This window comes from Neomonachus schauinslandi, chromosome 10 (genome assembly GCF_002201575.2).
Source record: "Neomonachus schauinslandi chromosome 10, ASM220157v2, whole genome shotgun sequence".
Classification (NCBI taxonomy): domain Eukaryota; kingdom Metazoa; phylum Chordata; class Mammalia; order Carnivora; family Phocidae; genus Neomonachus; species Neomonachus schauinslandi.
Genome location: NC_058412.1, coordinates 25,939,553 through 25,952,756, shown reverse-complemented (window position 1 = coordinate 25,952,756; position 13,204 = coordinate 25,939,553). Strand labels below are relative to the sequence as shown.

At 35.6% G+C, this 13,204-nt stretch overlaps 1 protein-coding gene across 2 annotated transcripts in view; it reads right to left on the bottom strand.

Annotated features, from left to right (window-relative positions):
- Positions 1-13,204, bottom strand: part of BIRC6 (baculoviral IAP repeat containing 6) — a 222,930-nt gene that overhangs the window by 63,446 nt on the left and 146,280 nt on the right. For both annotated transcript variants that reach the window (XM_021697618.2, XM_044918838.1), the window contains exons 55-61: positions 11,411-12,191; positions 9,735-9,878; positions 9,165-9,294; positions 4,271-4,402; positions 3,335-3,502; positions 1,960-2,133; positions 649-845 (exon numbers count right to left, since the gene is read on the bottom strand). In XM_021697618.2, coding sequence (XP_021553293.2) covers positions 649-845; positions 1,960-2,133; positions 3,335-3,502; positions 4,271-4,402; positions 9,165-9,294; positions 9,735-9,878; positions 11,411-12,191 — 1,726 coding nt within the window. The remainder of the gene's footprint in view (positions 1-648; positions 846-1,959; positions 2,134-3,334; positions 3,503-4,270; positions 4,403-9,164; positions 9,295-9,734; positions 9,879-11,410; positions 12,192-13,204) is intronic.

The window sequence follows — 13,204 nt, the reverse complement described above, 5'->3', positions numbered from 1 at the left end:
ATATATATATATATATATATATATATATATATATATATATATATATACTCAGTACATGTAATTACAGGGAATAATTCCCCTACTTCATTCAATAAACATAAAGTGCTTTGTAATTACAACTTTCCATGAGCCATACTCCCTCCACATTAATAAAAGAGCACTGAAAATACATACATCCATAATAGCAAAATTAATTAACAGTAAAGAGGTTAAGGCAGTATGTTTTTAAAGCTACCTGAAATAGAAATGGTACCTAAAACAGGAAAAACAGTTAAACAAAAAGACAATGCATTTGGGTAGCAGTATACACTACCATCTTACTCTCCCATTTCCAGTAATATCCATAATTAATATGCCCGAAGAAGCACAGAAATAAAAATGCTACAGTGTGACGACCATAAAATCAAGGTAAATGCTGCAGCATAATGAGTTTGGCAAATGTGCTCGGCCGTCAGCATTTTTTTGGTACCAACTAATTCTCACAAAGCTCTGTACAGGCTGACCTTTGAAATTATATGATGCTCAAGGAGTGTAAGGGAAAGGGTACTCCCAAAAGGTTAACACAAGTGAGTTTTTTTAAAAAAGCAATAAAAGAGAACAAAGGGCTTTGCCATGGAATGATATATTCAATTAGGAATCTTATCTTACTTGTTGAATTACTTCTGGATATAGCATGGGTAGTCTTTCTGCAATAAGAGCCAGTCCACCCATTCCTGCAAAAACTTGTAATGGTGACTGAATGGGACAGGTTTCAAGTAAAGATTCATCCAATATCCCATCCATACATTCATCACTTGGAGTGAGAGCCTCATCTTCTGGACAGCTACCAAGTAAGTCTCCATGATCTAGAACAATAAATTACAAATAACAGGTGAGAAAGGGTCTCTTTTTATAATAATCTTTCATTTACAAAGCAGATCTTATTGTCACCTCTCTACTCAACAAAAGAGCATAAATATCTTAGGTTATTCAGATAAAGCTTTAAGGCTAGATGCTACAGTAATTTTTAAATCATTTCTGATGTTGCCTCTCAAAGTCCTGCTACTCAAAGTATAGTCATTGGCATATGAGCACTGGCATCATCTAAGAGCTTCTGAAATGTAGAATCTCAGGTCCCACCCCTGACCTACTGAATAAGAATCTGCATTTTAACAGTGTTCTATAGGTAATTTATAAGCATATTTTTTAAGTTTGAGAAGCATTGTCCTTTAGGGCATATTTCTAAGTTATAATGCATGTAAAAATAAGTAAGTCTGCAGAGAATCAAAGCAAATACTAACATATGTACATCATGTTCTGAAGTATCCAATTAGGAAAAACTGAATACCAACAAAGACTTCTCATACTGAAAACTAAAAATTACACCATACTGGGTGCCTGGGTGGCTCAGTCATTAAGCGTCTGCCTTTGGCTCAGTTCATGATCCCAGGGTCCTGGGATTGAGTCCCACATTGGGCTCCCTGCTCAGGAGGAAGGCTGCTTCTCCCTCTCCCACTCCCCCTGCTTGTGTTCCTGCTCTCACTATCTCTGTGTGTCAAATAAATAAATACAATATTAAAAAAAAAAATTACACCATATTGATTTAACTTTGAATCACTCACCAAAGAAAACCAAAAGGTTAGTATGTTTACACTTAACTAGATTCTATAACCACCAGAAAACCCCCGAATAATCCTCCTGAAAACCGAGCAAAGGAAATATTCTAAAATTTACTAAAGAATGCAAAAGGCTAACAATAAAGCATATGTGTTCATAAAATAAGTGATGCTGTAAGAGAAATTAAGATTAATTTCTAGTGAAAACAAGAGCAATTTTTTATATCTATAAATAATTCCATCACGAAGAAAAATACTTTGTTAGCTTGATATAATAAAAACAAAGTAAATTAAGTCATCAGCTACAGAAATCCCTACTTCTTGGATCATGGACTGTAATTTTAAAGGAATATCACATACATACCTTTTTCAGGGTGTAACCTTTTAAAAGAGTCTGTTTTTGATAGACTTGGGTCTGTGATAACTCTAGATCCCAATTTAACAGTCAGGTCTATTGAACGGTAACCTTGAGGAAGTTTTCGGTCATAAAGGAGAGTTAAGAGTTGGGCAAGCGTCATTTCTGCTGGCAATGGCTGGCCTAAAAATGACATAACTAAGTTAAATCTAGAATCCAAGAGGGAGACATTTACTTGGTTTGATTTAGTCAGTTACTGTTTTTACTGAACTGCACCTTAAGCTTCTGATTCTGACACTAATTTAAAAATTTAAAATCAGCACATGGAGTTTACAGAAATCTATTTCTGATACATGTGAACAATATTGTCTATAGAAAGTATTAGTCACTGACCAAATCCCACCAAGACCTTCTGAGCCATAGCAAGAAACAAAGAAACAGACATTCCTACAAATCTGGGGTTGGCAAAATCTTTTCCCTAAAAGGCCAGATAATAAATATTTTAAGCTATGAAGACTATATGGTCTCTGCTGCAACTACTAACTCTACCACTGTGGTATGAAAACAGCTATGGACGATACACAAATAAATGGGCATAGCTGTATTTCAATAAAGCCTTTTTAGAGATAGAAGGGAGCCTGGGTGGCTCAGTTGGTTAAGCATCTGACTCTGGATTTCAGCTTGGGTCATGATCATAGTGTCGTGGGATTGAGCCCCACATCAGGCTCCACACTCAACACCAAGTCAGCTTGAGATTTTCTCTCCCTCTGCCCCTCCCCCTGCTTGAGCTCTCTCTCTCTAAAATAAATAAAATCTTAAAAAAAAATAAACTTTAAAAAATATTTTTTTAACAGAGAGGGAGTCAGTCTACTGGCCATACGTTGTTGATCTCTACTATAAATCATAACATAAAGCTAAGAAGGAAAATCCTTTCAAAGTTAGTTGGCAATTTGATTATAACAATATGGCACAAAAATGGAGATAAATTGGGTATCACCTTGACCAATGGAAAGTATACTGGTCAAAGAATATGTATCACCTACGGAGAAAATATTGCTTAACTATCAGTGGTATGGCAAAGAATTCCACTACTATAACCAGTTCTTCAAAATCTGCCTCACACTGCTTCCTATACAACTTGTTATGAACTCTTTGAAATATTAGTGATTTTATAGCACATTGACAGCAAAATTTAGGAAACCAGTAAGCTGTAAATATGCAACATTATACTGTTTAAAAGGATATGTAAAAGGTTACTCCTTTTCTCATTTTTTTTTAAGAGGGAACAGTATGTTTATCTCATCACAAGCACTTGATTAAACAGGAATCTGGTAATTACATGTCTTCAAAATTTTTTCTTATTTTTAAATATTGTGAACATTACCTGCCAAGAGTTTGTGGAACAGGTGAAACACTGGGACAGTAATTATTTTGTTGGCAGTCTCCGCTCCTGAAGAAGCACTTCCTATTTTATCAGGCATTGTCCTCCCTCTCCTGGATGGCGGACGAGGTGGTGTAGCTGACACAGCCCGTTTAGACTGGGATTTCAGCCCTAGAAGAATCAGGAAGATTCTATAGATAGCCAACACACTAATGAAATAAAAGGGCATTTCTACAATATTTTTAAAAAGCATCACATTCCTAGCTAATGCCAAAAGACAGAAATATTTCTTCTGATTTTTATCTCCCAATTTTATTTGCCCTTCATGACACACCATGAATTTTGGTTTCACGTTTTAACTATTTTCAAGAGAGTAAAAAACAATGCTAAATTCTACTGTCTCTGAGATAGAGATGACTGCGCACTTACTAGAAAGAATTTTTGTGTATGTGCAGGAAATCTCACAATTCTTCTCTGAAATAGAATAAATTCCACCAATACAGAGATCTCCTATTTGAGGAGTAAAGTAATACAGACTAAATCTTCTTCTTTGAACTAAAATCATCTCACTTATGTTATAGAAAATATCCTCCAAATTGATCAGTTATCTTGACCATTTTGTCTTCTTCATCTCCTGACAGTATTGAGCACAATTCTCTGTACATTGTCAAGCTTAAATGGAGTACATAAACAATTCACAAATGTTCAGTATCTGATGAACTATATTAAGTTTTGGATATAAAATAAGTGTAATAATTACACTGCCAACGAGTAACAGATTTCAGGTGCAATGTTTTTACATCCAGTATTAAAACATCATTACAAGTCAGCTTTCTGCATTAATACTTCTTATTACATGACGTTCCTATAAATATATATTGTCATATTTAAAAAAAAAAACTCAAACAAAATCAACATTATAAAAAACAGAAAGCATACCTGAAGCAACAACAACACTGTAATTGTCCTGAAATCCATTTTCTGCCTTAACTTTTTCTTTCTCTTCATGGTTTTTCTTTTCTTTGTCATCTTTCTGTTCACTAATTAGTTTAGCAGTGATACTTGGTGTATCTGTAAGAAAATATTACCTAAAATACACTGCTTTTCAAAGTCATTAAGAAGGAAGCTACAAAGGTTTCAAAACAAAGATTACACAAGACATTATCACTAATATGGACGGAATGTAAATGCATTTAGAAGAAACTGATGAGGTAAAGCCTAACAGTCAATCCTTGCTGGTATCAATGTAATGGAATCACCACTGTTCATAAGCCAGGATACTTAAATTCCCATCTCTAGAAAACATTACAAATTACAGTGGTATTACCTCAAGGCAAGGAGAAACTATTACCAAATTTCCTTTATTTTAGGCACAGTTCAATGTGCCTGCCACCAACATTTAATTTTGTCTTCACAACATGCGTATCAAGAAAGAATATTATTCTCAAAATAAGGAAACAGGCTTTAGCAAGGTTACTGATCTAACCTATTAATGGCAAATATGGAATTCAAGCTCAGGACTCATCCTAAAGCATTATATTAAACTCCTTATTTTATAAACAGGAGTAGAAAGGAACACAGTTAGGTAATGAAGATCTGTTTTGCTATTTTTAACATAGGAAAGTTAGATACTTTAAAAACAAATACTAATAAGGACTTTAATAAGATAAACTCTTTGAATTAACGTTTTCTTTCATTACTTTGGAATATGGCATGGTATTAAAAATCATGTAATGGGGGTGCCTGGGTGGCTCAGTCATTAAGCATCTGCCTTCAGCTCGGGTCATGATCTCAGGGTCCTGGGATCGAGCTCTGCATCGGGCTCCCTGCTCTGCGGGGGGCCTGCTTCTCCCTCTCCCACTCCCCCTGCTTGCGTTCCCTCTCTCGCTGTGTCTCTCCCTGTCAAATAAATAAATAAAATCTTTTAAAAAAAGTTATGTTTTGTATTATTTCCTACTCTTTAGCTATCTTTGAATGTGTGAAAAGATCCCTGTGATCTCAATTTCTGGAGTTCATTCCTAACTGCAGACTGCCTTTAGAGAGTTCCGTTTTTTTGTGAAATTTAAAAATTCTGTAAATACTATAAACAATAAATAGAAAATGCAACAATACGTTAACTTTCTTCCAAAAACAACCAAGCAACCCGAAATGTCAAAATAGTTACAGAAGTCAGAATGAAATACTTAAATAATAAAAAATTCACACAATTAATTCACAGTATTCATAGTATTTTCAGGAAAACCAGTAAAGATCATTATTAGGTGCTAAGAACTTAACATAATGTTATCCTAGCAAATGCCAAATACTTAAAAATATCACTAAGAAAAATTTCCTCAACGTTGTTTAAATTGTTCTAGTTTGGATTACCACTTCTGGTCAAGATAAAATAACAAAACCCAGATTTACTCTCCTACCTGAAATAACTAAAAACTAGGAAAGTACATTAAATAGTTTTCAGACAATGGCCATTAGGAAGACCGGAGAGGGATGCCTGCGTGAGTGAAAGCTAATGAGGCGAGCCCTAGGACTTCTACAGCTGACTGCCTAGAGTTTCCCAGGCCACAGACTGGCACAACTCAGGAGTCACCCAAGGTGGGGGGGACAGGGACTGGGAACCCAGGAAGACAAAATCAGCTGGCTGCAGTTTTTAGGTCACATTGCCAGGGAGGAGAGATCTGCAGAGAGAGAGCTCCAGACACCTAGTGTCTCTGAGCATTTTATATGAGGAAATCACCAAAGGCCAAGGAAAGTACTTCTCAAAAGTAACAAGGGGACCAACCCCAGGGTCTAAAATAAGGGCTGTAATATGTGGTGTTCCCAATGCCTACCGAATTCCTAACAGAGTTCTCAGAAGGGTATTACCTCATTAGTGAGGCCAAAGTAGCCCTAAACCTTCATTTTCAAATGTGGTACCCTACTTCTATTCCAATATAGCACCTTTTAAAAATTAAATTCATTAAAAATTTAGTTCCTTAGTCTCACCAAACACATTTCATGTGCTTGAGAGCTACTGTACTAGACAGCGTAAGTTTATAAAAAAAAAACTTCCATCATCACAATAAGTTCTGCTCTAGATTAAAAGCAGCTCTTGTCTACCTAATAAAACTTAAAAGTCGGCTCTAAAAGCAACAATGTTTTCAGTTACTATAACTTTAACCCAAAACAAAATAAAAAATATTTATTAAAATACAAAAATATCGAGCACCCAAAAGAAGTAAAAAAGAAGAAATCACATTGCCTGGCATCCAATAAAATTTTCTAGGCAAATAGGGGCGCCTGGGTAGCTCAGTCATTAAGCGTCTGCCTTTGGCTCAGGTCATGATCCCAGGGTCCTGGGATCGAGCCCCACATCGGGCTTCCTGCTCAGTGGGAAGCCTGCTTCTCCCTCTCCCACTCCCCCTGCTTGTGTTCCCTCTCTCGCTGTCTGTCAAATAAATAAAATCTTAAAAAAAAATTTTTTTTTCTAGGCAAATAAAAAAGCAGTAATATACAATCCATAATAAGGAAAAGATAATCAATATAAACAGACCAGTGTGTTTAAGATGATAGAGGAAAGCTTATACACTTTAGATAAGGACAAGGAGATATATAAAGAGAGGGGGGAAAGTTGGGGGAAAAAATGAACAGAGCTTCAGTGAGCTGTAAAACAACTTCAAGAGGCCTAATAAAAATGTGTAACTGGAATTACCCAAAGAGAGGAGAAAAACAGGGAGAAAGAAAATATCTGAGACAGTATTTACAAAAAAAAAAATTAAATTTTTTAAAAAATTCCAAATTTGATGAAATTTATAGATCCAGAGTCAAGAAAGTCAACAAACCTGCATCCCCCCCCCCCCAAAAAACTACAAGGCATATAACAATCAAACTGCTTAAAAGCAGTGAGAGAAATTTGTAAAAGCAAAAATACTGACACACGACTTTTATTATTTGAAAGCAATGTAGTGAAAAGCTATAAGAAGTGGATAAAATTAATTTTGGATTACTTGTTTTTGTTTTTATATTGATAAAATATAGACACACATGTAAATATATCATCAAATATGGCTAAAGATCATAAACATGCCTTAAAAGACCAAAACACTGCTAAATAAAGGTTAAATTCTGCACTTGGAAACTTCTGGTGTTTGCTCAGGATGACTCTGTTGGACTTTTTACTAAGAGTAGTAGTCTTAAAAAGCAATCAATTTATTTTTTAAATATGTAGGTAATAAAGGGAACTATTCCTTATTTTTTTTTTTTAAAGATTTGAGAGAGAGAATGAGAGAGAGAGAGAGAGAGAGAGCATGAGAGGGGGGAGGGTCAGAGGGAGAAGCAGACTCCCTGCTGAGCAGGGAGCCCGATGCAGGACTTGATCCCGGGACTCCAGGATCACGACCTGAGCGGAAGGCATTCGCTTAACCAACTGAGCCACCCAGATGCCCTATTTTTATTCTGAATAATTATTTTGTAATAATGTCTATTACTTCTCTACGATCAAGTTAAATGTAAGAAATCACAATAACTGAACTTTAGTACTCTTCCCCACTTGTCCTTCTTTCATTTAATTAATTCATTATTCATTTTTTTCTTCACCATGTAGAAGGAACAATTTCAAGGCTATGACAGAAAAAAGTCTGTAAACTCAAATTTTCAAAAAACTTTAGCTGTAACAGGATAAGGTAGACATTTTCAAATAAGAACAAATGTTATATATGCACTTATAATAGTATTCTAACATTTTATCCTATAACTTGTAACAAGAAAAGAATTAGAGTATTACATACACACTTGGGTTAGATGCAGTGACTAAAGCCAAAAAAGATTCTTTTCTACTTTATTTTCTCATAGCGATCACATCCATGCACATGGTTTAACCTACTACCTATGTATGGTGACAACCTCGAAATCTCTTCAATCCAGTTTTTTATTCTAAGCTTAGATTTCTATTTCCCACTGATAAATAGACGTAAGTTTTTTTCTGAGATACTCCTAACTTCCTACAGTTGTAAGCTTAGGTATCCCCTTAAAATGCATACAGATAGGAACATACTTACTTACATTTGTATTAGAATGCAAACATTCTTAAATTTCATTTATTTTTTAATCTGATAACATACATAAGATCATAATACTCTGAGGGGCAGAGTGTGTGTCTTGCTTTCTGTTATACCCTCAAGGCTGATTACTGTGCTTAGACATAGAAGATGCTCAATCAAGTCAACACTGATTTCATTCACAGGATTTATGAGAGGCAATAAAATCAAACTTTCTACAGTGGATTTGCATTCTGCCATCAAAAACTGTTTTTATTTTAATAACCTGTATGCTGTTCAAAGGCATCATCTTCATCTTAGAATATAGGCAAGAACCTAAGGGAAAATTTCTTTCTGCTTTTTTCACTATTATAAACAATAAGGTCACCAATCTGATCTACCTACTTCATTCTTCTCTCTTGACCATTTCGTCCTGAGAGCTAGTAAACGTTTATTTGGAGTCCTGCCATCCCAACTAATGGCCTGCAAATCATCTATTATAAGACAGCCAGATGGTTTGTGAGAAAATCCCATCAACGGCTTCCCAAGGCTTGTCAACATTTCCAACTGTCCATTCTGTCATTACCTCACATAACACACATGACACCAAAAGAACTACAGGTGCTAGAATGTATTGTCCATTTTGTCCCCTTCATCAGCTTCTTACTCGTGCTTCAAAATGCAAAGACATATTGACCTTTTCTATTCATTAAATAGTTGCTGAGTGAGTAGATGCAGTAAAATAAAGTTACAAAAAATAACAAAATTCTATATAATCCAACATAAAGTCAAAGACAAATTAATACTTAAATCTGACTTGCCTGACACTCTGTCAAGAACTTCTGATAATGTTGTTGAGACTGGTAAATGAAGTGTTCGGAACTTATGGCCTGCTCCGTACATTGGATGCTGGATGACATGGCTTGTGGCATTAATTCTACCTTTATACAGCTGAAAATTCAAAAGAAATCAAGAAGTGATTTTCTTGATACATGTATCATTATAAAACAATTTCAAAAGCATAAAAGAATAAAAAATTTTAAATGCACACAAAATATAAAAGGTTTATTTTGTAATATTTTAAAATATGGTGCATTTGCCATTTGATTTGTTGGTCAACTTTTGTATTAGCACCACTGTACCTAATAATCAGTCACTTTTTCCCCCAACCAAATTATACTTTTCATGGTAGGGTAAATTAGGCTACTCATCACAAGAAGGGTTATCCAAAAGAGATTTTTAAGTCCTATCATTGAGTATAGAGGTTATTCTAGTTTGTTTGTTATGTAAGAAATTAAGATGTAGAGGTGACACCAGGTTCTGATATGAAATTATGAAATGTCTTTGCACACAGCTAATTATTAAGATTTATTTAACTGTTAAATACTCACTGGACAAGGAGACTGAAGAAACATTGTCACTTTCTCATCTTCCAGCATCAATTGCAAAAATAATCTACGTATAAACCCCGAAATGTTCCCTGATGTTGGAAGGTTCCCTCTTTGAGGAGATGTCTGAAAGAGTTCACAGAGAACCTGGCAAGTAAAGAGATTTAAAAAGTTAAGTGCACTATTTACCTGCACCTTTGTACTTTAGAGAATAAAAAAGACTATCCCCACAGAAAATTCCTGTGAATAAGAGAAATTACTACTACAGGGTTTTCACATAATAAAATACCTAGCATAACCAAGTTACTTTTAACTTTAGTCAATATCAATGTCGTTACAATGCAATACAAATTACGGAAAAAAGGGTATTAGAAATATAACATAAAGCCTTATTAAGAAGCTGAGAGATGAAAATTAAGCCAGAAAGCAACAAGTCACAGAGTTTTCATGCTATCCAGAGGGACAAGCCAAATTTTCAAATACTCCTGTCCTTGGTTAAAACTGATAATTTAACCATTTCCTTTTAATTAGGCACATTAAGCAGATATCGTTTCACAATAATTACTTTTGACAGTAAAGTATCTTGTTATTCTTCTCAATAATTTTGAAAATTATTATAACTATCCTTCTAGATATTAATAGGCCTGAATAAGCACTCCAAATCATGGAGTAAAAAAAAAAAGAAGCTGATTCCTATTTATTGGTGCCTACCAGATATCAGACAGGCTCTATGCTAGTTACCTTATATACATTACGGTTTTTAATGGTCTCAAAAACAATCTTTGAGGCAGGTATTACCATTCCCATTTTATAGGCTAAACAACCTGATGAAAGTCAAAACAGCTAGAAAGGAGCAGAATCTGGCAAAAATCAACTAGAATTCTTCTTGAAATAATTCTAACTTTCAAGATTTTGGCCCCATGAACTTACTACAATAAAATCATCTCTTATATTTTTAATGTGTTTTGTCAAGAGTCTCCTATCTGAAAACTATCCTAATGTCTGCTTCATTAGAAGCAAACCAAGAGTTGTAGCAATCCAGTTAACAACAAAACACAAAGCCTCACTACAGATGAGATGCTCAATGACCACCTTCAAGTGGTCAATCCTCTTTCAGAAGCGGAAGTGCTGTTCTTCTGGGCTTGTTCTTTTTATTGAATTGGGGGGGTTGTGAGTTTAAAAGGAGGAATGTATCAATTACAGCTAGAATCGCCATTAATTTGCCCATTATTTCATCAAAAGGAATATGTGACACTTGAGAGGAGGAGGGAGCAGATATCAATACTTTAAGTATGGCTTAAATTCAGATCCTTTATGGGGCGCCTGGGTGGCTCAGTTGGTTAGGTGACTGCCTTCGGCTGAGGTCATGATCTTGGGGTACTGGGATCGAGCCCCGCATCGGGCTCCCTGGTTGGCCGGAAGCCTGCTTCTCCCTCTCCCACTCCCCCTACTTGTGTTCCCCCTCATGTGCTCTCTCTCTCTCTCTGTGTCAATTAAGTAAATAAATAAAATCTTTAATAAATAAATAAATAAATAAATACAGATCCTTTAATGCACCGGATCCCAAACTACATCATCACCTGTAACACATACCCCTTTCTCAACTAATTTCATTAGTGTTATTTAACAGTGTATTAAAATAAGATGCCTAAAACATAAGCCAATTTTTCTAATCTTACCTGGGCCATCAGTTTTTGATTATTAGGGTGGCATGAAATGCACTGCAGAAAGAATGCAACAGTCGCATTCTCAATTGCCGTCCTCTGTTGAGTAGTCAATCCTGTTGGAGCAGCTGAAGAAAGAGAGGCTGATCTTGCACTAGTCTGTTGGGCACCTAAATTATGTCCTCCAGAAGCGGACCCAGAGTGACACAATAAAAACAGAAGTGCTGTCCACAGTGGATTGACTTCAGACCCACCGAGCCAGTCTTTCATAACATGGCTACTGCCAACTTCTGTCAAAAACCTAAGAATAGGAGCAACCAGGTCTGCTGTGATAGGCATCTTATTACATTGCTGTGCAACATGATGCCGCCTGAGCTTGTCCTGAGAAATATCTATTGACTGAGCAATGTTTTCTGAGTAAGAAATGTGACTAAAGCAAAAACTAGCCAGACTCCTCACAAGAAGAGAAGGCAAACCTGAGTCCAATAACTGTTTGATAGCTTCTGGAGATTGAGAAGAGGACGCAAGGGTCGCCAAATGTGATTCAGTTAGTGCAAGAGGTGCTTGTGCATTTTTAGAGTCATCTGTTAAGGATGAAGTAAGATCTTGCTTTTTGCTATCATCAGTCATGGACAGTCTGTGATGACACTGCACTGGAGGAGGGGTAATTCCCATCCAGCCCATGAGCAAAGAAAAATAATTTGGATGTATATGACACATGGAGCAAAGTAGACTGTCAACAGCTTTCTTCAAAACCATATTGCAGGGAAGAGACATGGACCAATTAAAAAGTAACCTAGGAGAATAAAAGATGCCAGGTTAACATTATGTATGTATCTTTAGAAAGACCTCACTGTTTCTAATACTTCTATTAGAAATCAACCTATACTCTATAAAATTATAAAATCTGTAAGATTATACATTTTATTTGACAAAACAATATTTTGTCAATTGATTTCAGGAAGACTGCTGGTGATATATATTATTTAAGTATTTAGGTAGACAAAGTTATATTAGACTTGTAAAATGAGTACAGAAAATCAAGAGATCTATATTAAAATGGATCTACCATTCTCTGTGACCTCAAAAAAAGTCACATAAAGAAACACTGAAAAATTATACAAAAGAAACATTTAGATTGAATTTGACATGATTGATGGCTTAAAATTCACGTTTGCAAATCAGAAACTATTAGGGAGTTTCACTAATAAGTCATGGGTTATGCCAACCGAGAAGGCCACATATGAAAATGACAGACTGAAGGACAAAAGGCCAATCTTTTAAGAGTCATGGTACGCCTCAGAAGTAAGTATGATATTCTCTTACAGACTTAGCAATTATCAGGCAGTAAGTTCAGCAAAGCCTTAGCTGAGGAGAACAACTGTATCAGATATCCAGAAAGTAGTAAAAACAACTAAGCATAAAAACTCTCCAAAGTAGTAACTCTTTCAAAATTTCCAGCTATACTTTTTCTCCCTAGTTGTACATTAAAGATAAAAAAAATCTGGTGGGGTGGGGGCTGGGTGGCTCAGTCAGTTAAGCGTCTGACACTTGATCTCAGCTCAGGTTTTGATCTCAAGGTCATGAGTTCAAGCCCCGCACTGGGCTCCACGCTGGGCATGGAGTCTATTAAAAAAAAATTCTGGTAGGTAAATTTGCAAAAAAGAATAAACACTACGAACTGGAGGAACACATAAACACTCTGGTTTTAGGTGGGAAAAGCACGCAATGACATGAATATAAATTAATCAAATTTGTGTGACACCTATTTCAAAATTACACCTGACTAAATTTAACTACTACTTTCAA